General features: G+C 41.4%; 1 protein-coding gene across 1 annotated transcript in view; it reads left to right on the top strand.

The window, feature by feature from the left end:
• Window positions 1-22,827, top strand: part of RFTN1 (raftlin, lipid raft linker 1) — a 97,266-nt gene extending 74,439 nt beyond the window's left edge. The window contains exons 7-10 of the mRNA XM_086742631.1: window positions 3,126-3,241; window positions 15,437-15,540; window positions 16,949-17,030; window positions 20,412-22,827. Of these exons, the coding sequence (XP_086598757.1) occupies window positions 3,126-3,241; window positions 15,437-15,540; window positions 16,949-17,030; window positions 20,412-20,849 (740 nt within the window). The 3' untranslated portion in view covers window positions 20,850-22,827. The remainder of the gene's footprint in view (window positions 1-3,125; window positions 3,242-15,436; window positions 15,541-16,948; window positions 17,031-20,411) is intronic.
• Window positions 22,828-25,025: the final 2,198 nt, after the last annotated feature.

Genomic DNA, 25,025 nt, shown 5'->3' with positions numbered 1-25,025 from the left:
AGAGCATCTGTGTGGTAAAGGTATTGCAGGTAGACTTAGTGCATCTGTCCATCTCCTTGCCCTTCCACACGTCTGTATAAGACTTCCCCTGAAATTTCTGCTGACACCATAGAATGGGTTATGTGTGTCTTTTCTCCAAAATATGACCCTGTTAGTTCTCTTTGTGCTACTTTCTTGTTTCCTCCAATTATTCTCAGCATCCCAAATACTTCACATGTGAAGGAATTAATAATCCAATTATTCTTTCCTTTACCTCCCCCTTTCAACTGGAAAAGTAGTAGATGACGTGTGAAGGGGAAGATAGTACAGCCAAGGTGTGAGAATTGGCAGACATGAATTCATGGGATGAAAGTTTAAATACTGTTGCATAACAGGTATAGAGGAGACCTGCTTATGGTTAAGGGGGAAAATCTTGGTAAGCATCATCAAACAGTTTCTCTTGCAGAGTTTTTCACCAGGATCACTCTGTTGAGCAGACACTAGTATGCAGCAGCTGACTCTCTCTCATCATTTTTCCCCTTCCACATTTCTCATTTTCTATAGATTTCTTTCCTGGCCAAAAAATTAATGGATCTTAGGATTGACTGGATGTAGTACTCAACAGTAGTCATCATACATCCAACAAGGAAGCGCAGTCAAGTTTATCTGCTGTCTGTAGGGTCTCACAAGCTCAGCTATTAGTTTCTAACACATTACATATGTACCATAATGTTCACATATGTGGAAGCTGTGAACTGCATGAGTGGAATGCGCAGCAGAGTGAAACATAAAGGATGATTTATGAGTGAGTGTAAACACATGCATGCTGATTGTGTTTTGATCGCTTATTAATTAGCTGGAAAGCGCGTGGGGTGAGCTCCAGCTGCAGTTGTGCCAACAGTGTGACACTGAATTTTATTAAGAGAATTCATGAGGAGCAGTGTACTGGCACTGTATAAAGCTTCCCGCAAGATCTGGGTGTCTGTGTGTAGTAGGGATCTACGGGTTTCTACTTTCAGCCTTAGGTGCTGTCCTGTCATCCCTGCTTTGGAAAATTAAAGGGTTATTTATACATTATATGTCCTAAAATAGATTTGTGTTTGGATTTTGGAATGTGGTATATTGCACAGAAGTTCATTTGGTCCCCACTTTGAAATGTAGAATCTAACGAAGTGCCATTTCTGAATGAAATAGGATAATTAAACCTTGTACTGATTTATATATGGCAAGCTTGTTCTCCCTGTGTCTTCTAACCCATAACCCAGCTACTTAGTGATCTAGCCTGTTATTTCACAACAAAATTGTCTGTTCTCCTCATTCGGATGAGAAATCTTTCTAGATGATGGGAGTTCCTGCTTTGTAGTCCAGCTCATCCTCCTCGGAGCAGTGTGTAATACTGGCTTGCTGTAGTGCTCAGGAGTCTTCGTCTTTTTTTATTTTAAATGAAGTTACAGGACACCTGCCCAGGGAGACAGTCAGTATGAAAGGAGACAGTGTATTTTTCTGAGTCTCCCAACAGAATCTCAAGGAGAGTCCCTAGTAAGCAGTTTACAACATTTTTCTTTCACAACCAAACTAAAAAAAAATAAGCTGTTTTAGTTTAGATACAAGTATTTGCATCTGCTCACTTGCACCTTAATGACTTGATTGAAACTGCAGCAAGAGAGAGTAGTAAACTGTGCAAACAGAAGGAAGGGAGTGTGCAAATTCTTGACACCTGCAGCAGCTGTCTTGCTACAGGGTGTTTGTAGAAATAAGCCTCAACTGTACGAGTCTGGTTTGTTGTGGGCTTTGCACAAAACAAATGTATTATTTCCAGATAATAAACTGAATTTAGATCACATAATGACATTGGAAGATGTTGACTGAGATTGTGTCTGCAAGAGGTAAGAAGCCTCTTAATCCTCTTCACTGCATCCTTTGTGAAAATTGGTTCCAAGTCTGATACATGTTTTCCCTTGGAGGCTGGGATGCCTTCCCGTTGGCATTTCTTGACCCCATAACATCTGCCAGGGAAAGCAGGAGGAGCTGATGAAACAGCTAAGCAGACTTACCCAGAAGACTCTCCTTTCAGTTCAGGGATCCGTTGGTTTGGCATGTGTGGTTGCATTTCAAAAACATATATCATAGCAGTGCAAGGAACATAGTTTTCCTAAAAATGTAAAGAAACTATCATGCAAAATGCAGCACTTGAGGGGATGAGCAATGATTTTATAATCAGTCATGCAGGGTAGATGTATTTTTTAAACTAGAAAGGCTGAAAAACACACTTTGTGATAAGGTGAGAGGAGTTTGTTGTGTTCCTTAAAAGGACAGTACTGCTTATTCACAGTTTTTCTAAATATAGTTCTGTTGCTTCATCATTCAGCTTATTTTAGCAAAGAAAGGTAAGTCATTATTGTGATTCTGTTCTGTCATGGAGCTCAGAGAACTTGAGTTCTTGCATATAGGAATGATTGCTGATTATGGAGTACATGGCTAAGTTGAGGGAGAAAGTGCTGCTCAAGTAACTTTAATAGTATGAGTTGTCTGAAAAAAGACTCAACGTGCTGGGAGTGCAAATGAGAATAGAGAGCCACTAAACCAGATGGTCAGAATGCCTTCATAAATTGATTAAATAGTTATGAATTTATCTTTTCTTTCACGTTGTTCAGATATGTCAGATCATCCTTAGTGCACGTAGATCACTGTAACTGCAACGGCTGATCCACGTGTAGGGTTCTGACTTGCGTGAATGAATGGGCATAGTCATTAATACCAGTGTGCCTTCAAAAGCCCTTGAAAAGTTGACATTATACGTGCTCTTTAGCCTGCAGAGTGTCTGTATAACTTCAAGTAGGTGAGCAGTACTGCTGAACTGAGGACTGAATTCATTTTGCCTGCTAAGAATGGGAGAGCTGTGGTTTTTGAGGACAAACTCTGGAATAACAGAGTGGACAGTGAGATTTGCTATTAGAGAGTTGGATTACTCTTAAAAACCACTAGAGATATTAGTCTCATTCATTTAACAGAGATAGATTATGAGAGGAAGGTCTATGCATTTTTTATTAACATCCTTGGAACAACTTGTTATTAATAAATTCAAATGCCTCACAACACATGGAATGTCTTCCATAAAGCTTACAGATAACCCTGTGTTTTCACAGATTCTTTGCATGGGGCAACGGATGGAATATTTCTCTTTGAAGAAGTTGCTTTGGAAGACAGTAAAACCATGCAGGGCTATGATGCAATTGTTGTAGAGCAGTGGACTGTCCTGAAGGTATGTGTGCGGTTTTTCTTCTTTGATTTTTTTGTAAGTTAAAACACTCCAATACTGTGAGGCAGACTCTCACGTGCTGATCTATGCTTTGACAGTACCAGACAGGCAACTGAGGTAAAGGGATGCAACGTTAACAGTAACACCAGTTAACCATGCTCTAGGTTCGTACAATGCACTTCTGATTTTTATAATCTCTGTGCTTTGTTGAGGGGGTAGGAAATGCAAGTGGTGGTGAGCAATGACACTCTGGGCTATCTGTCCCAAAAATACAGATATCTGCTAGATTAACTGTAAAGAGGATCTCCGTTGGTTGTCAGGGCAACATGATCACACAAGTCACTGCAGCATCGCACTTCTAAAGTGGTGTTCCCCAGGGGTCAGTGCTCGGGCCTGTCCTCTTCAATATCTTTATTGATGATCTGGATGAGAGCATTGAGTGCACCCTCAGTAAGTTCGCAGATGACACCAAATTGGCTGGGAGTGTGGATCTGCCTGGGGGTAGCGAGGCCCTACAGAGGGATCTGGACAGGCTGGAGAGCTGGGCTGAAGCCAATGGGATGAGGTTCAACAAGACCAAATGCCGAGTCCTGCACTTCGGCCACAACAACCCCAGGCAGCGCTATAGGCTTGGGGCGGAGTGGCTGGAGGACTGTGTGGAGGAAACGGACCTGGGGGTACTGATTGATGCTCGGCTGAGCATGAGCCGACAGTGTGCCCGGGTGGCCAAGAAGGCCAACGGCATCCTGGCTTGCATCAAAAACAGTGTTACTAGCAGGAACAGGGAGGTAATTGTCCCCCTGTACTCGGCACTGGTGAGGCCGCACCTCGAGTACTGTGTTCAGTTTTGGGCCCCTCACTGCAAGAAAGACATTGAGGGACTGGAACGCGTTCAGAGGAGGGCTACGAAGCTGGTGAGGGGTCTGGAGCACAGGCCTTATGAGGAGCGGCTGAGGGAGCTGGGATTGTTCAGTCTGGAGAAGAGGAGGCTCAGGGGAGACCTTATAGCTCTCTATAACTTCCTGAAGGGAGGTTGTAGTGAGCTAGGGGTCGGCCTTTTCTCTCGTGTAGACAGTGATAGAACTAGAGGCAATGGTTTCAAGCTGCGCCAGGGGAGATTCAGGCTGGACATTAGGAAATACTACTTCTCGGAAAGGGTAGTCAGACACTGGAATGCACTGCCCAGGAAGGTGGTGGAGTCACCGACCATGGGGGTGTTCAAGAAACGTTTGGATGTTGTGTTGAGGGATATGATTTAGCTGAGAAGTATTGGTGATGGTTGGACTGGATGATCTTTTAGGTCTTTTCCAATCTTGATAATTCTGTGATTCTGTGATTCTGTGAAGGTGGCCCTTTAGGTAGGCTTAGATGCAGAAGGAATGCACAGATAACTGCATTTGCTTCTGTGTGATCTTCATATGCTGAAAGAACTGTATATTGTGGACAGGTGCCTATAAACAAACCATGTGTGTCATAGATTGGCTTTTTACTGATCCAGGTGCACACTCAGATCAGTAGAAACACTGTTTAAATAAGATCTGTCAGTACTGATCTTCCACAGCAAATTTGATACACAGATAGTTATTCAAAAAGCTGGGCTTAAAATTCTTTGTGACTTAAAGCAAAAAGATCATGGGGAAAAAGAAGATACTGTTGTGTAACTCTTAGAAAGTGAGGTTTTTTTTTGTTTGATTAGTCTGACAGAAATAGATGTTATGTAAGCAATGCCTGATCTTTTTGCTTGGAATATATTGTAAGTGGTGTAAAATCCTAAGAAAGACAAGTGAGGCACACACATGCCGAAACAGTGGATTAAGGGAAAATGGGACAGACACTAGACTAAATGTGTAAAATTCCAAGAGACTAGGATTAAGAGTCTGGTTATTAGATGATGACTTTGTAGTAAGAAACAGCCATATAATAATGGCTAGAAGGTTCTTGAAGAATGGTGTAATGCATTAATGGCAGCTTTTCTTTTGCTAATGTGCATCTGAACTAATGATTCCTTTATTATGTTTAATGTTATTCCAGTTATTACAGACTTGAATGTAGATTCTTTTTCATTTTTAGGGTCAAATTGTGATGTTGTCACTCAGGAGCAAGGTTTTGGTGTAATGACAGATGGTTCCATGAGTGCATTAGGTCAGTGCTGATGAAGAAGGCAAATGTTAAGAAGCTTTAATGTTAACCATATGTTAAAAACTGCTAGCAAGGGACTAGAGAGTGAAACAGCAAGCATATACACTACTATGGTTCAACAGCACCTTATTTCAGAAGGTTATGTTAGCACTGTAGATGTTCAGAGAAGAGTAGTAAGGATGATTAGTGATACAGACAGCTTTCATATTAGGAAGACTTTACACGGTGTGTCCTTTCAGCCTGGAAAAGAGAAGAGTTGCAGGGAATAGAATAAGTACAGGTATCCTAAATCATGAGAGGCATGTAAATAGGGATTGACTTTGCCATCTCTTCCAGTGTAAGAACTAAAGGTTGTCAAACGGCATTAGGCAGGGCCAGGTGCAAAACAAACAAAAAGGAGATAATTCAAGTAAATCTTTATGCAGCAGCAGCTGATCTGTTGAACTCCTTTCTGGAGAATGCTGCAGGTTCAAGAAGTTTAAATAGATCTAGATGGGTGGAAGAGATGATGTTCTTTCCTCTACCTTATCTATCTCTGTGTTTATACAGGCATTTTAATTCAGATCAGGAGTGCATTTTTGAAGTGAACCCTCTGACCCTCCCCACTCAATATGCCTCACTTCACATCACAGAATGGTCTCATATTGCACAAACTGGATTCCTTTCCCAGAAGACCAAGTCACCTCTCTGTTAAACCCTGTCGGAATTCACCTTTATTTACCATAAACATGGAATAATGTAGTGGCAGAGGAAGGGACTGTACAATGGGGAATGTAGAGGGAAAGAGGCAGAGCTGAGTGGTGACAGAAGATGTCCAAAAGCCAGTAAAGACTTGGCTTCTGTTAGGAGTACTTCAAAGTATAATTATCACAGAGATAATTATGGAGCAGTGGAATAACTCATTAATGTAGACTTTCTTATTTTGTTTATATCAGTTCAGCTCTGACCTAGATTAACCTTTTCCATTTGTAATTTTTGTTTGCACAAAGATCGTGGAAGAAGCGCTGATGGGCAGCATGACATAAATGTGTATAATGGATCCTTATTTTAAATTTGTATCGGATCTGATTATCTGGATGAGCTATGGACTTGTTCAGATGTGGTCTGAACTGAATGTAAATTTATTGCACTGTATCCCAATTAAGAAGAAGAAACAAAAGAATCTCAGCCACAACAAAAGAAAGCTATTTAGAAAAGGAAGACATGTAGCGTCTATCAATGCCCTTAGAAATAGAAAAAGAACCTACCTAAATGAAAAGGTAAAGTTCTGCTGTTTAACCATAAAGGCAAAAGAGAGGGGTTGGCAAACCTCTTAGCAGAGAAAGTGCTGCCTTTTTAATTGCTAAGGCTAATAGGGAAAACAAGCTGAACAGTGTGATGCACTCGGTATGTGTGTAAAATGTCAGTTTGTAGAGGATATAAAGCTCGCAGCTGTCACAGTATGTGGTCCCGCCAAGCAGCAGACAGGATGTAATAGCTCTGAGTAATTTAACTCTTTCTTCTCAAAGTCGAGCTGTGGCATCCTTTGCAAATGACCATAGGACCTGCAATGACAAAATGCTGCTCTCATCCCTATCGCTTTAACTCTAAAAATGTCAAGGCACATTATTTCCACCGCAGTCTCTGAGATCTATCACCAAAACTTATTTGATGGTTTTAATTCTGCTTGTGTAGGCAAATGTGGGTAGACAGTTCTGATTAATCAGAGCCTGCATGATTTCCCTCTCCCCAAGTCTAATCTGTCACCTTCTCCTCCCCGTTACCCAAGACGAAATAACTAATACTGTCTTTACAATTGAGTGCTATAACATTTATTTTAGATTTCAGCATTCTGCAGCTTTAATTATGCTACCAAAGCATCTGCTTCTGAAGCTTTGTTTATTCTGAAAATATTGTCCTTAATTTTCAGGCATTTTCTCATTGACCATCTTTAGCTGGTGATACATCACTTTTTTTATTTTCTGCTATACCTATCTTGGGTGTGCTGACATGAATCAAAATTTCAAATAAATCATGGTGTTGCCGTTTCCCTGGTAGAATTGAATGGGGTCAGTGCCTGCTGTAGACTCTGTAAACCTTTTAAAGCATGACATATCAAAAGATTTAAAAAATGATCTCTGCTGTGCCTAGGTTGCAAGTTGCCTTAGTGTAAGCCTTGAGACAAATTCCCTGGAAATGAGGATTTGATTTGTCTGTAAATCTGATTTAGGTCATATGTCAGTTAAGCTATGTTCTGCTGTCTCTAGCCATGGGAGAAAGACATGACCAGGTCAGCAACGGAGCTGATGGCGATGGACATGAAATGCAGTTGTGTGCGTGACCATCTTTACCACCCAAAGGACTTATATGTTGCCTGGGTGTAATATTTCAACATTTTGCCCCTTATTGCTTTTCCAGAAAAGCTGAATAAAAACCTTCAGGAGCCTGTTATCTTCAAGAAGTTTTTTTTTGTAGTTCTTGTTTCTTTCTTTTATGTGAGATATAAAAGCAGCATATATACATATGTATTTGTCTACTGAACTCAGCAGACATATGCTCTGTGTAGGATTAAAATGCGCAGACTAGTCTTTCTTTGGTTTTGTTGATAAATTTAGTAATATAATCTAGGAATATGAATTCAGAAAGTGCAGTATTGAACATTAACAAGGCGAACACTTCTTCCACATGAGTAAAGGGCACTTGAACTAAACAGACAGCAAAGCACAAGATCTAAAACAGTCTGAATAAAAAAAAACAAAACAAAACTTCCTATCTGTTATGGTTTGCTTAGGTTTGTGAGAAGATCAGATATAAGAATTAGTTCTCTGCTCACCTGTAAAGTTTCAGGAAAAAGTAAGCGTACCAGATCTGAACTTTCTACTTAAGAACAAGCTGAGAAAAAGTATTTCAGTCCTCTCTTACACTTTCTAAAAAACCACACAGGGCAGAAGTCATGTTTCTTTTTCCCAGCAGGTCACCTTTAGCCATGCAGTAGTGCCCTGGCTGGTGCACCTCTTTGACCCTGTGCTGCTGCTAGGCAGGTTTGGGAGGGGCCTTAGCATTTTGAGAGGTATGGGAAGCAGATACTGGGACCCCATAAATCGCATACGCAGCCTGCACGTAAGCGAAGGGCAGTGCTGGTGTTTGCTCTCCTGCTGCCTGAACTGGTGGCAGCAGAGGGTCTATGCCTTGGCTGTATTTCTTGCATGGAAGTAGATTATTAGTTCCGTAATGGTGGAGAGGTACACTGAGTCTTTGCAAAAGCCAAATTTTGTTTGAGAATAAATTATAACCAAAGGAAATTGTGCTGAGAAAGCTGCCTGGAGACGATTAAGCAGTGTGTGGTAAGGCACCCTGGAGTATACAAGTTCTCAGGTAGTGTTTTTTGTGTTGGATTTTTTCCCCAAAAGAGTTGAAGGACAAACAGTAAAATCAACAACCACCCTAAGGTAGAGTGCACAAGTGTTGCAGGAATTGTGAAACTAAAAATGGCCAGAGTTATTTAAGAAAACGTACTGATGGATTGCTAGATCCCATTTATTTATTGTTCTCTGTGGCCGATTATGTGGAGTTGTCGCATTACGTGTATGTTGCCTGTGTAGTAGTAAGTGCAACACATTTCCTAAGATGCTTCCATGCTTCTTTTGTGCAGAACCCTCTGTGTCAACATGTTCACCTTATGGAGCTTTTGCTACCTATCCTGTGCTTCTATAAATGCAAAATTGTGTTGCTATGCAAATGTGCTTCTGTGTTCCAGGTGCAGGCAATATCAGGAGTGTTCAGACATTTTTGTTAGTTTTACATGTGCTAGAAAGTACGATTTGCACCTGCAGAAATCACTGAGAGAAGTGGGCTTTGCGGGCACAGGAAGGTTTTTTGGTTGTTTTTTATTTTACCCGCCATGGAGACAGATGTGTGTGCTACTCAACAGCCTATGTGTGTATTGAAATTGTGACTGGATAAACAGAATCACAGAAAAATTATCTTAACAGGATGCCACTCCATATAGTTTTACAGCCTTATTATAGTCTCAAAAATATTTTACAGTGCATGAATTCACATATATTAACTAATCATAAATAAGTCTAAATGACGTATGCTGAGAATAATGACCAAAAAGCCTGTCTGTGGATTTATTTATTACTTTTTTTTTTTTTCTATTAACTTTTCAGTAAGATCCCAGTTTGGCAGCTAGTATGTGTTGGTCAGTGACCCATCTGCTGCCAAAAGCTGCTGCTGGTTTCTAAGGGTGCAGGACCCGTCCCCCACCCCTCTGCTGTACCGCTAATGGCTGTGTAGCAGGTGTCTGGTAGCAAGGTGCTATGGTGTATGTTACACATGGAAATTTAGGAGTATAGTCCAACTTTTATTGCTGAAACACTTGTGAAACTTCTTTTTTGCTTCCAAGAAGTGTTTTTAATAGATCACCAATGTTATATTATTAGCCGAAATTACATTTTGGAAGAAGTCTGAAAAGGAAAAAGGCAAATAATTCACAAATTTAGAGCTTGGATTTAGTCTCCTTGTCAACTGTGTTACTGCAAAACATAAAACCTTTGCAGTACCCTTTTCCTGGGTCGTTCTCACACAGCCAATACATTAAATGTCTCTCATTTCATGTTCCCTCTTTTCCACTAAGGTGCAAGTCCTGCCTTCGCCACTTCCTCATCCTCCCTTCAGTGCCCTAGGAGAGAGCTCTGGCTTTGGCAGTGGTGGGGGGCTCATTACCAGCCCTGGCTGGGGGTACATTGCTGCCCTCGTGGGCTCTCCTGTCCATTTTTTATCAGAAGTTGGGTTTGAACACACAGCCCGTTTCCCCTCACAAACAGTAGGTTCACTCTCAAAGCAACTTGTCCTTTTTATTTCCCATCCTCTTTGCCATCTGGCTGTAGATCTTAGTATACAGTCTGTTAGGATTTGCCGATAAGGGTTTTGTTAAGATTTATTTAATGGGTTTTAAATCTTCCACTCTTTAATCTATTCTGGAAAAAAATATTAAATAGTGACAATCCATAGCTGCCTTGTAACTAAATCACATTCACTTAACCCAGGAAAGAATGATTTCTAAAGAACTTCTTTCTGTCTCAGAAGAGCTTAGTAGTTGTCTTGTTTATTATCTTGCTGTGGTTAAAATTGCTGCAGTAGGAGGGGGGAAAGAAAAGAAAAATTGTTAATGCAGTTGTTTGTGTGGCTTGCCCTAGATATTATCGTTATAATTTTTTAATCTTTTTTTTTTTTTTTCTAATGAGCAGAAGCAACTGTGAAAGGAGAAAATGCTGAAAGCAAACCGTACAACCATAAACAAAATGAATTCTTTTCATGTGATGCAAGTCAAGGGAAAAACCTAGCTCAATATGCTCTGGCTTCTTGACACTCAAGGTGTGATCAGAGATTACTTATCATCCACAGGAGAGTGGGAAGCAAGTTAATTAAAATTTTCCACCCTTTCACTGAATGAAATGTCTCCCAGTTTGAGATGCATTATTTGAACACTTCTTTTCCAATAGAGTTCTGGCACATACTTTCTGCTTCTGCTGGTGCTCAAATCCAATATTTGCTACCAAGAAAGAGCATTGCGATTTCATCTTATGAAACTGTATGTTTGAAATTTTATTTCCATTGTCTCAAATCATAGTAGATAAAATAATTTCAATTATTGTATTAACTATAAAATCAATACAAGAGGACTCTCTTCCTGTGCACCCATCCCCCAGTGTATTGTTTGTTTAGAAGCGTTTTTGCTTTGGAAAGCATTTAATATGACACCAATTAAAGGTCTGTATAACCGTGACTCCTGCTGGCACACGAACTCCAGTTGTGGGATGGGATTACAACCCATGAATCAGGAGAGGGAGGGAGAAGTCATTTCTTGTGGTCTTAAAGAAAGCTTCAGTTATCTGTATTTGCAAGTGAGGAGCTTGAAGCCCGTATGCATTACACCTGTTTAGTCAGGAGTGACTCCTTTCTCTTGTCTATAATCTTCAAACGCAGACAAATATTAGGAGTAGTTTATTCCCCCAGGGACCTGGGGAAGAGATGCGCTTCAGCAGAGCGTTGTGCAGTCGGTGAGAGCTTGTTTAGAGAGCATGTGGAGCTTGGAGGAGGTGTGTGTCTCTGCATAATGTACATGCTTCCTTCCTCCAAACAGCCTGAAACACAAACTGTGGTGTCAGGTACCAGCACATATGAAAAATAAGAGGTCACCTTTTTATAACAGTTGTAGAGCACTCTTTCAACAGATTTTTTTTTTACATTTCCAGATTTTAATTTTTTTTCTTTAAGCTTAATTTACTTTAATCTTAAATTTCATCTCTGATAACTTCACACTTTTGAATGCTTTTTCCCCTTCTGCCCATTGGGATTGTGAAATACATCATCTGCTGCAGATGATGCTTAATCCTGACAAGTCAGACAGGTCCAAAGCCAGCCTTGTCTCGCCACTCAGAGCCTGCAGGGACAGTGGGATGTGGCAGGAGTGACGGTGTGTCCCTGAAACAATTTGGCTTCTGCAGCAGCCAAATGAGCTCTGCGTGGTATTGATGTCCTTCCTCATTGCCATAATCTCCCTCTGATTTTTGACGTTTGTTGCACATCCTGATGCAAGGAGAAGGTTATCCTTGCTAATCACCAACCTTAGGCAATGAATTCAAAATAGAAATCCTCTTTGCAACATAAGATGTTGCTTGGGGCACAAACAAGGTCTGCTGTGCCAGTCTTTCCTGACCTGCTAGTCTTTCACCTTCTAAATGAATGAGCTCCTTCTGGTTTTTCCTCTGCAAACACTGTTTGATGGAGGGAACATTTTGGTTAGATCCTTTTACACGTCCTTCCAGGTCCCATGCTGGTTTGCAATCACAGATGCTCTGACCTTATTCTCAGTGCTCATGTTGCGTATTTTAATCTTAATTTTTGGAACGCATAGTTGACTAATCTCATAAATCTCAGTGTGTTATTAATCTGTTTTCCTAAGATGTTAGCTCTTAAAGGCATCTAGATAGGTTATTGTGTTTGCATTACCCTTGGACACTCTTGTAAAAACTGGAAGGAGAGTGGCAATATCCATCTTGCAGGTGGTGTAAAGAGCAGGAAGGGCAAGGAGGCAAATAGGAGTCTGAGAAGGCTCTAAATCTGCCATGGCCACGGCTGTGTGAACGCTTCAGAGGCCACACGGTATTGCTTCCTTCTTGCCGGGCATCTCTTTCTTCTCTTGGAATCAGCAGTTCTGTTCTGTACATGTTAATGTTGTGAAGTAGCTGTATCTCTGTAAGTACCTGAAAGCCTTTGCACAGAAGTCTGAATTTTCATTAGCAGAGTGTTCTCTTGCATGCACTTTCTGGGGTAGAGTTTTCGTTCTCCTTTTTAAGCAGGAGCTTCTTCAGCTCTTTGCATTTGTAGTCAGGATCAGGTTTTTAATAGGTGTCGTCAGGCAGTCATTCAGTTATGAAGATATGAAGTGACCTAAATTACATTTGTTAGAAGAAAGGAGTAGCTGAGATGGGATTTCACTAAAATACCTTGAAATAACTACAGCAGGATTTGGATTAGTTCTGATCAAATGACTATTTTATTGCTACGGAACAAATGGATTTTTTGGAGCTGAAAAACTATTGTGCCTTACCCAGTGTTGAAAATTGGCAGTTAAAACTCCTTGCATGCACATGAAACCAGTGTAAGTGTCTGAACTTTTTGGCAAATATAATTGTTATTCCAAAGGAATTTATAGCTATATTTGTAGAGACTAGTACTTACCATTTGCCTGCTTTGTGTTTATTAAAATTAAAAACTAGTAAATGTGCTCTTGCATCTATTTGTTAAATTACTGGAAGTCTTGGCAATTAGACACCTCACTGGAGCAATCTTTGTTGAAACCACCAGTTGTTCTTTCTGGGTGAATTACAGGGTTTACCATCTCTTAGAAAGCGAATTAGCAAGGCATTGCTGGGTAGATCTGTGACTGGAGCCAGACTTCTGCACGAAAAGCAACATTTTTGGTCTCACCTACAGATTTTCTGATTCAAAATAACAAGGAAGCCATGTGTATTTGTGAGTGATAAATCACTCACAGTGAGGGAGCTGGCGGATGAAGTTGCCAAGCCACTGTGCATCGTATTTGAGAAGTTGTGGCAGTCTGGGGAGGTTCCCACCAACTGGAAAAGGAGAAACATAACCCCCATTTTTAAAAAGGGAAACAAGGAAGACCCAGGGAAATACAGGCTGATCAGTCTCACCTCTGTGCCTGACAAGGTCATGGAGCAGATTCTCCTGGAAACCATGCTAAGGCACATGGAAAATAAGAAGGTGATTTGTGACAGCCAACAGGCCTTCACTAAGGACAAATCGTGCCTGACCAATTTGGTGGCCTTCTAGAATGAGATTACAGCATTGGTGGACAAGGGACAACCAGCTGACGTCATCTGCCTGAACTCGTGCAAAGCATTTGACACTGTCCCACATGACATCCTTGTCTCTGAACTGGAGAGACACGGATTTTATGGACAGACCACTCGGTGGGTAAGCAATTGGCTGGATGGCTGCACTCAAAGAGTTGTGGTCAACAGCTCAATGTCCAAGTCGGGACTGGTGACAAGTGGTATTCCTCAGGGGTCGATACTGGGACTGGCCCTGTTTAACATCTTTGTCAGTGACATGGACAGTGGGACTGAGTGCACCCTCAGCAAGTTTGCTGACGACACCAAGCTGTGTGGTGCGGTCAACAAGCTCTGGAGGGAGGGGATGCCATCCAGAGGGACCTTGACAGACTGGAGAGGTGGGCCCATGTGAACCTCGTGAAGTTCAACAAGGCCAATTGCAAGGGTCCTGCACATGGGTCAGGACAATCCCAAGCATAAATACAGGCTGAGTGATTAACGGATTGAGAGCAGCTTTGAGGAGAAGGACTTGAGTGGTGGTGGATGAGAAGCTCATCATGAACTGCAATGTGCTCTTGTGGCCCAGAAGGCCAACCGCATCCTGGGCTGCATCAAAAGCAGTGTGGCCAGCAGGTCGAGGGAGGTGATTCTGCCCCTCTGCTCTGCTCTGGTGAGACCCCACCTGGAGTAGTGCATCCAGCTTTGGGGCCCCCAACATAAGAAGGACACGGACCAGTTGGAGCGAGTCTAGGGGAGAGCCACCAAGATGATCAGAGGGCTGGAGCACCTCTCCTATGAAGACAGGCTGAGAGAGTTGGGGCTGTTCAGCCTGGAGAAGAGAAGGCTCCAGGGACACCTTATAGCAGTCTTCCAGTACCTCAAGGGGGCTTATAGGAAAGATGGGGGAGAAACTCTTTAGCAGGGGCTGTTGTGAAAGGATGAGGGGTAATGGTTTTAAAATAGAGGGATTCAGACTTGATATAAGGAAAAAAAATTTTATGATGAGAGTGGTGGAACACAGGAACAGGTTGCCCAGAGAGGTGGTTGATGCCCCATCCCTGGAAACATTCAAGGCCAGGTTGGACAGGGCTCTGAGCAACCTGATCTGGTTGGAGATGTCCTTGCTTCTTGCAGGGAGTTGGACTAGATGACCATTAAAGGTCCCTTCCAACCCAAAATATTCTATGATTCTATGATTCTAAATAGACTTGTACTTACATTTTATTTTTGGTATTGTTGGCTATTTTGCTTTTGATCCGTCACGGTAGTTACCCATCTGATTTCACTACAGGTTTTCAGGATTTTCTCTAGCCTAGACGAGCAGAATCCAAGCAAAGCAGTGTTGTCATTTTTAAACTACTTGAATATCTTTTTGCTTGGAAGGAGATAGTTTATAAAATAAAATTACTTTGTCCTGTTCAGATCTGGAGTCGTCTAAAGCTACATGGATGACTCGGGCAGTGTGAAAACAAGATCACAGATGTTTACCATTTTAAACAAACTCATTTAACAGTTTGGGATGTACGGGTGATTGGTCCTGTGTCTCATGTTTTCGAACGTTTTCCTTCCTGCCTAGCTGAACATACAAAATGACCCACTTCAGAACAAAAAGCCTTTCTCCCTCCCAGAAAACCCACTCATGTGTTTTTTCATGTCAAACTGAATGTCGCACTCCAAGTGATGATGCTAACTGTTGATTTTTCTTTCCTAGGGAGTTGAAGTGCAGACAGATTACGTTCCGCTGCTGAATTCCCTTGCCATGTACGGCTGGCAGCTGACATGCGTGCTTCCTACTCCAATTGTGAAGACAAACAGGTAGGGGAGGGTAGGCACTGCCTTTTGGCCAGGGAAGTTGCTGTACGAGCACCACAGTTTCTACAAGCCATTCTCTGTGCAGTTACCATGGATTTCCTTGCATGTGTGCAGTAGCTGCCCTTGCAAACCCCGCTGCAGCTGTTCTCTGGGTTTTCTGAACGTCACAAGCCGCACGTGGCAGGAAGCACGCTTCTAGCGGGCAAAATACTGCAAGGTGGCAGCGTGGTTTCTGCATTAATTTTCTGGGTGTCGTCTTTGCTTCTCTGTAAACTCCTTGATTGTAAAATTCCTGCTCTGGATCTCCCAGTAACTCCTCTTAGAGCCAAGATAAAACGTGTGATAAAATTTGGAGTGAGATGTTGCCTATCTAAAGAAAAGTAACTTTATTCTTAATCAATGTCTGTCCAGTGCCGCTGATATACGCAGTCTAGCCAATCAGAACCGTGGGAGATTGGTGTATCAATACTCTGGTAGCCTTGTTTGCATATATAATCATTCTGTGGTCTACTTTGCTGTTATTAATATTCTGAGTTTTGAAATGTAAATGCAAGTAACTTAAAAATACTCTTCGTAACTGTGGTGAAAACCAATCATCCCACTTGTTAATCATGAAGATGGCACTTTCTGAATTTTCACCAGCCAGGAGTATATTTATATATATACCAATATAATCAGTCATAATTTTGTATCTTAAAAGAGTAAAAATATGTTCAGTTTTTTATGACATCTTGATGAATAATACTCCTACACATAAAAACCTAAAAAGTAAAGGCAATCTGTGCTGGGATAAAAATGATATTTAAGTTTTTCAGATATGTTTAAAATATAGGAATGAAGAGAAAATCACAATTATTATTTGAAAGCCCTATCTCTTAAAGGTATATATGATTTTCTTTCTCTTCTAGCTTTCTGTACCTCATTTATAACTTCAGTAACACAGGTCAGGCTGGCAGTGCAGAAGGGCACCCACCCAGTCTAACCACTGGTGGCATTTTGTTGTGCCTCCCGCCGCGCTGCCACCTGTAGGGAGCACCCAGTCCCGTTCTGGATCGGTGCCAAGGGAGTGAGGGAGCACTCTGGTGTCGCTGGGATGCTGCTACACACAAGCACTGGGTTTCTAGCTTTTTGTTCCGAACAATTTATTCTATGTTTGCACACTAATGCTAAAACATTCAGCAAAAGTATGTCACAGGCTGACAGGCTCTATCCAGCTGAACAGTTGCTCTTTTTTTTCCCTCCAAAATGCCAGGCTGCTCAAAGACACTGGGGACAGGCAATGTTTAGGTCATTTTTCATTTTTTTTCTTCTTTGACCTGCAGAAATAAATGACTGAGATGGATTTTTGCTTTGAATTATGCTGGATGTGAATTTAATTCATTCTCAGGAGTATGCATTTGTTTATTTTCAGAGAGGGGAATTTATCTACAAAGCAAATTGTATTTCTTCAGAGACCTTCTTTGCCCCAGAAAGCAAAGAAGAAAGAATCTAAGGTAAATAACCTTGAGTTCCTGGTTTCTTTGGGTTTTGTTGGTGGTGTTTTCATATTGTAATTGATTTCCCAAAGAAGTAAAATTCCCTGTACAATGTTTCTGTGATATGGTAGCGAGACACAAGGAATTAAACTGTTCAAATGAAAGACACAAAAAATGTTCAAATTATGTGAAAGCTCTTACATTTCATTCTCTGTTGAACTCATGGCAGCAGAAGAGATACAGATTTCTCTTTACATAAACCAGCTGTAAACCTCCATACCTGACCTAAAATTCTCTGCCCATGGTCACTGACTGCAAGGTGGAGCCAATGCTATTTTCTCTCACCCATTGCCTGTCTCTTCTGTTTAAAGGGCTCTCTTTCTTGCTTTGTGTTTTGGTAGAGCCTAGCACAATGTAGGCCTGAGCTTGGCTGGTGTTTCTATCTATTGTGTGAATTTTAATGAATTCTGCTAGAATTTAACCAAAAGAAGTCTCCTGAATCCAACTAAATTATCCGAGAACATAGCTGACAGCTAATGATGTATGTATGTTGATACACGTATGTATTCCCATTTCCATTTTTAAATGTGTAGCTGTGGGAACCCCTGCCCAAACCTGTCACGCTGTACAGCTGAGAGTGAAATACAAGGACTGGTTTAAACTGGAAACTGGGGAAGTGCAGGTCCTTCTACAGTACTTGAATTTGCCTTGCCCTTTCAGTATGCAAGGGATCAGAAAAGCCAGGAAAAGAGCTCTGAAACCACCTGATGAAAAGGCTGCTGACTAATACAACCTCGTTTTTATCCTAGCTCTGTGCGCTTACGTGAGTGCTGGCTAGCCAGGCGTCACCCGAAGGAGTGGCGCGCTCCAGGCCCTGCGGAAGCTGAGCTAGAGTATGAGACAGGAAACACTAAGCAGAGCTGAGCACTAGGAGCATTTTACCCAACGTTTTAGATAATTACAGATAGTTTTCATCTATAAAATCCTCACTGTTTTGGAGCCTGGTTCTGTGAAAGTCATCTTTTAGATACAGTGGAGACCAGGAGAGCGTTTGAACTGGCTGAAGGAGGAGGGAACTGCTGGGAGCATGGCTGTGATTTAGGATTTACCCTCTCTCATTAGTGAAGCTGGAGCCCAGAGTATTCTGTGAACCTGTTACAAAGCCCATCTTTCTTGTTTCTCCTTTTTGTTTTCAGGTGATTAAAGGGATCTTGGGATGAGGATTGAAGCCGCCTATATTTGGGCATTTTTTTCCTGCCACTGTGTGTGGTTTTAATGAAAGGGATGGGAACCTGTAAGAGATTGTATGTCTTCAAATAGATAAATTAGTATGATACTGATTTCTTGTATTACAATAACAAATGCATACCATCCAGATGACTCAAAACTTTGTTTAAATTTTTTCATTTGGGGATATAAAAACTTATTTAACAATGTCTGGTTGACAAAACAAAGGATTTACTCATTGTCAGTTTTAAATATACAGACATATTTAAGGGCAAAAATCACTACAGCACATTTTCATACCAAAGGTCAGGCAAAAATGGGGCACATGAATTGTAATTATATAAAAAAATGTAAGACTGGTTCAACATCTGCACGTGGTTGTTGAGGGTCACATCAAAGACGCCAAACCTAGCATTTGGTTAAGCTGCTGAATATTCTGAACATACAACGTCACAGGCTGTCAGGGTTTTTTAACATGTGATACGGCACGTCTGAAATGTTTAGAGATAACCCCTTGGAGGAGGGAAATAGGATGATAAGATTAAAAGGACATTACGGTGTTGGAAACTGATCCATCCAATCTGTGCACACCAGCCAACAACTGTTCAGTTTAGCCAGAGGAACAGAAAAGGAAACATGTAAGGAGTGGTACAACTTATTTTTCTCTTCAGTGAGGCAGAAATACTCTTCTTAGTGCAGCAGTCAGTAGCGATGAGGTAGTCGTGTTTATTCACTTTATACAAAAGTGATGCTTATTTCAGCAGAAACTGGCTGTATACATTTTTGTGAAATACAGTATACAGACATTTGTGCAATGTATACATACATTTGTACATACATACAGTGTCTCCTACAGTTTGATCTTTATCATGTTTAGGGCCCTGATCTCATCTTTCCTTAAAGAGAGCTTTGAGTTAAAGTGGAGCTGTGGGTGCCTAGCACTTCTGCAAATCAAAGAGGAAAATATTCAAGTGTCTCTGAATTTTAAACAGTTGAGCTCTAGAACTGAGATGTTATCTTTCCTCTTTCTCTAAATTGTAATGATATTTAAGTGAAAGACAGCTTCCTCTAAGTAAAACCAAGAAGAATCTTGTGAAAACCAGTTTCGTCCCCCCCCCCCCCCCTTCTCTTTTCACATTAAGTTCTGGCTAGCAAAAGGGAAGAACATTGCTCCATCTTTGTAATCTGATAAACTTAATAGGTTTTTAATGGCTTTTTGATTAAGAAGTAAATAGCTAGATCAGACATTTCTAAACATGAGTCCTTCTTTTGACCAACTTCGGCACAGACCTGGTTGCACCAGAAAAAAAAGGCTTTTGGACCACAATTGAATTTGCTGAATGTCCTGATGAGATTCTTTGTGCCGTCCAAACATTGCCTCCTAACCCATCCCTGAGTCTCCATCAGCGTGGGCACTGCTGACAAAATGTTTATGCACATTCACATGTGCTTAGCAAAGTTGTGTAGGATGGCTAAGCAGTGGCTTGGAACATGGTCTGGCTTTCCTTGGGGAGGTCCATTTATTTTTTTTTGACAAGTAAAGCAGATATCTTAGTGGCGTATTTGTCACCCCTTCTATATGTTATACAAAGGTACTGCTAGTTGCCTTTTTTTTTTCCAATAATAGTTAAAGCAGTTCTGAAATGGCGACTCCGGTAAGTCTTGCGGCAAGCGCTGCAAGAGGCAGCTGCGAGCTTTCTCATCAGAGAACATTCTTACAAATGGTTCAGACTGTTTTACTGTTTGGGTATAGTCTTGGATATGGTATTAGTTCTGCTGCTCACCCGGTGAGAAACATTGGGAGAACGCCATAGGATTGCTTCCTCTGCCTGCACTTGTGCAGCTTTGGGTGTTCTTGCTTTGCGCACATTGGGTTGGCTGCCAGGGTGCTGTAGCCCTCAGCTGTGACACAGTGTGGAGAGGAACCCACCGGGCACGTGAAACAGCAGAAGCAGAATGCATCACAGTTTCTTTTCTCTGTGTAACAGACATATACGTGTAGCCACAAATGGTCTTAAGCCGTCTGATTTACTCATGCAATTTTTTTTTAATCTTAGGTCAAACTAGTCTTTGAATTAAATCTAAATAAGAAAAACATTTCTACTCAGGAAAGCAAATGTCTGTGTGAGAGTGGCTCTAATGGTCTTTAACATTTCGATCTCTTACTTGTAGTTTCACTGGAGGTTCTCCAAAGAAGACATGCACAACAAACAAATGAAGAAATCCATGAAGGCTAAATTAAGTACTAGAGAGAAGCAAATGGCAGAGGAGAAGCAGGAATTTGAAGTCATGGAGAACACAAGAAACTTAGAAGCACAGATCTCAACAGGAGCCAAATCTGATCCAGAACAGCAGCTGGATGAAGTCATAGACTTGGGAGATGAGGTAGCAGGGACCGATGACAGAGGTACCCATCATGATGGGGTGTCGGAAGAAACGTGTCCTGCCGGTTACGATACCGATGACAATGACGCGCAGGTCTGCCTCAGCCAGAGTACGTCTGGCTGCTGCGCGGATCAGGTAACGGAGGAGGGAGGCTGTGCTCCAGCATCGGACAGCTGCGCTGGCAGCGGTGAGGCAGGGCTGGACGTGGACTGCTCTTGTGAATAAGACCTACACTTCCAGAGTGCTGTGAGTTGCTGATACTTTGCCAAGACAACAGAACAAATTTTGCTAATCCCCCTTGCTAACTCCATTGCTCAATTCAGCATTTCTTTGGCGTTGTACTTACTTTGCTCCTGAGCACACCGATATCTCAATGTTTTATATAACTACAGGGCCTGGGCTTCTTAACCCACAGAAATTAATTGCAGAATTCCATCCACCTCACAGAGTGGGAATGCCCTACGCTGTCTCCTAGAGCTACACTTTAAATTAAGAAGTAGGGACAGAAAACATACTTGGGTTTTTCTGTGACTGACCGTAGCAAACTAGGTTTGTATCTACATCAGGGCAAACATTCCACTTGGTCAGATTTTACTCTGTAATACTTTCTTGTCCATGTACCTTTGCTGGAGAAGTTGTTGTGCCATGTTATTTTGTCATTAAGCTTGTAGCGTCATGAAAATGGTATTTGGGCTTAAACAGGCTGAAATTGGAAAGCTTAGATAAGGTGGCTGTTACCTGTATTTATCTCAAATAGCGTACTTACTGATGATACTCTCTTCTGCATTTTATTAACTCTTGCAGATCTTTAAGCAGTAAGCAAATCGTGTACCTATTCTGGGCACGCTGGGTAAGCAAACCCCATGGTAAATTTGTGTGAGGCAGATGGTTCCAATATAAAAAGCAATTTCCTATTCACGCACGTTTATGTTCTCTTGGCCAATCAACAGTTCATCAGTAGTTGTGGGGGCTTCAGAAGATAGAACAAGAGGGGAAAAAAAGCAGGTAAAATGTACACCTTTTGGTGGCTGTCTGTATTAAAATTGGAATTAGATGTTACCTCCTGACCCTTCCAGGTGTTATAAAATATACTGTGAGAAATATCTGAAATTGTAGACAAATAGCAGGGGTCAGTGGCCAACAAATGTCACTAAATGACCTTACAGAATGCCAATGCCTTAACAGATGGGCTTTTTAATACAAGTAACCGTATTTTGGGACTGATACCTAATGGAATTCTGTACAATTAGCAGTTTTATGTTTGGAGCTACATTAAAATATTTACAAGTGAACGTACATGTGTAATATAGTTCCTGTGCTAGTGTTCTCCAAGTACTTCAGTGTTCTTAAAAATGTAGGAACTAGTTGTTTCTCTCTTCTTAACTGCCTTCATCCCTGTTTAGAAGTGGTCAAGTAACCTGGTAACAAGGTGAGAAATACATTAAAAACTTCCCTGATTTTTGTTTTTCTAAAGCAAGAGCTCTGTAAGTGATTTGCTGTTTTTTCCCTTAACTGATTTGTTTCTGGTAATTTCCCTTAGTCTTCAAATCAGAATGCTGTACAAAGAACTATGTTCTGTGTCAGCTGTGCACCTAGAGTGGTTCAAAAGCATCTTCCGTTCCTAAAAGTTACACAGTTGGCAGAACATTGCAGAGAAGGGAAAAAAAATCACACCACTTTGAATATTCATCTAATTGGGACAACGGCAGTCAAGTTTAAACCATTCAATTTCACACACACAAAGCACGGTGGTATTTCTTTCATTGCTTAAAGAGTTTTTATTTTTAATTCAGTAGTTTAACCACAGGACTGTAACTAACTTCAATTTCTGGTGGTATTTTTCAATTATTTCATTCCATTTCTTGAGATTAACCTGAGGTTCCAGTGCTATCAAAACTAGGTTTTTTCAGTTGTTCTACTTAAATACAAGGTCTCTGCTCTGTACAGTTTTAAGTACCTGTTTGCAAATTTTATTAGCATAAGAATCTTCTACTGATGGTTTCTATTTCAAGGACTAGCTTTGTATTAATCTTGTTTTGAAATATACTGTATTTAATGAACATTTTACTAGTAGAAAGTGTTGCAGTAGAAAAGCTCTCCAAATACTTTTGAATAGAAAGCATTTATTGAACTGCAATGTGACCTTGTTTAACTGGATCCCAACTGCTTACAAAACTAAAGAGAAATAAAGGTCATGAGGAGATTTCTTATTTGTGGTACTTGCACAACTGCCAGTAATTTGTCCCCAAAAGGAGGAACTCGTGGTCTCTAAGCGGTGATGGAGGGAAGCTTCTTACTACGGAATTAGCAGGACTGAGCTAGTGCTGGAGAACTGGCTGCTTGGATTTCCATCACCAGTCTAACAGAGCGTGTGAGGGTCTATGAGGAAGTTGCACTTGTTTAAGAGAAAGCTCGATTTAAAACTTTATTGCTGTAAATGCCAGAGCTGCTTAGGGTTGAGAAGATTTGAAGAGAACATCAATGTTTTTTCAGTTTAAAAAGGGCAAATTATTTTGGTTTTATAGCCACAGAATCAATTCCAACTTGTGACTTTGAATTACTCTGAGTTAGTTCAGCTGTCTGGAGTTGCGCGTGCGCTTTCACCATGCCCCTGTCTTAAGTAAACTGAGAGAGCTTAAATCTCCTCATAGACGGATGATATGGATGGGATGAGGGCTGGGGAAGGTGGGCAGCTCTTACATGTGTTCTGTACCTCAGCTGCATTTGCCATTTGGGGCTTGGAAAAGCCAGACCACCAGAGTGGCCAAGGAAATCAAAGCAAGCAGTCGTCGTCTTATTTGAAGCCTGAATGGAGAAGAGAAAGGGCTAGCCCAGAGCTTAACTCCTGTATCTGAAAACCTGACCAATGCTGGGAGATACACCAACAGCGTAAGTCAGGAGAAGCTGAAATGGGAGTTTGGCTGCAGAGGTACAGCCTCTCTCTCTCCCCCAGCTCCGTAGCAGGGTTTGTCACCCCCAGCAGAAGGTGGAAAAAGAAGCCAGGCCCTTTCCTTTCCCATGGAGAGCCTCCGTTTTAAGCCAAGTGTATTTTTTTTTTCCCAAAACAGATGGAATCTCCCAGTAAGGATGGAAAACTAATCTTACCGTGCCTCTCTTGTAAGGCAAGGAGACCCCAGTATTGCCTGCATGCCTTGGGAAGGAGCTGATGGGTTGTGCTACCACGTGTTACCGATGCCAGCTGGTGCCAAGGAAGCACTGTAGCACACGCGAGTGTATTTAAACGTGGCACTCTGGTGTATTTTCACATGAATGGATCCCTGTTAGACCAACAAAACTCACGTGTGTACAGCAGCCCCGAGAGTCTCCTCTCTTTCCGGGAGCATGGGCTACTCTGTTGGGAGAAGGAGTTAGGCACGCTGGTGTTTAGAGCAGGTAGTCATCTGAAGAAGATAACAATCGTTCAATGGGATGAGTTCAAAGGAGAAAATCCAGCTCAGACAAGTTAAAATACGTCAAAGGCTGCATGAAGATGGCAGAGAGGAGTGGCTAATTAAATAAAGGATGGAAAAGGGGTTTTATATTGAAACAAACAGCGAGGGGCAGAGGTAGAGGGGTAGAACTAAGACGGGTAGGAAGTCCAAAATGTTGAAGCATCGTAATTAAAATAGCTTACGTAGAGTTTAGGAGGGGTTGAATGCACAAACAATTTGACACTTCATCTTGCGTAATTTGATTATTTGATCTGTGCGCTTGAAAACAACCATTGAAATAGCTCAAAGTAGCTGTAACATATGCATGGAAATTAAGCTAAGTACAAAACAATTTTTTTTTTTTTAATTTCCTAATTTGGCTTCTCTATCAGCCTCACTTTCTGAGGTGAGCAGAGGAAGGGCTTTGCATTTGGATACCCTGCTTTTTTCTTTGTAGTTGCCGTGACTCTGTACGTTTGCCGCAGGGAGCCAATTACGGGGCAGAAGTAAAGCACAATCAGCTTTTCATGCAGGCAATTCATCCTCCCAGAACTGAAGAGTGTAAGAAGAGCAGATACTAATTTCTTGCTGATAAACGCTTCTGAAAAGTCTGAGGAATGCTGGCTAACAATACCAACGCACCTATGAATTAAGAGTTGTAGATGCTATTCGGATGTCTCCAAGGCTGTTAGTGGAGATGTGCTCTTGGCTTTTAAGGGGATCCTTGCAAAAGCTTCCATCAGCAGAAAGGTGCCCGTGGTGCTGAATATGTGGCAGTTGACTTTAATCAGCACCTTACCTATACGCTGAAGGCGGGGAAAAAAAAAGCTTTTCAATTTAAGTGCTTGCTGTTATTCACTCTAAAAGCACCCTACTAACTAAAATGATGCAATGATAACTGAATAGCCACTTTTTTCCCAGTTAATTAATGCAAATCCTATAGGAATACTTCATATTCATTGTAACAGAG

This window comes from Chlamydotis macqueenii, chromosome 2 (genome assembly GCF_036417535.1).
Source record: "Chlamydotis macqueenii isolate bChlMac1 chromosome 2, bChlMac1.mat, whole genome shotgun sequence".
Lineage (NCBI taxonomy): Eukaryota > Metazoa > Chordata > Aves > Otidiformes > Otididae > Chlamydotis > Chlamydotis macqueenii.
Note: the sequence above shows the minus strand (reverse complement) of the source record. Positions and strands in the feature narration are given on the sequence as shown.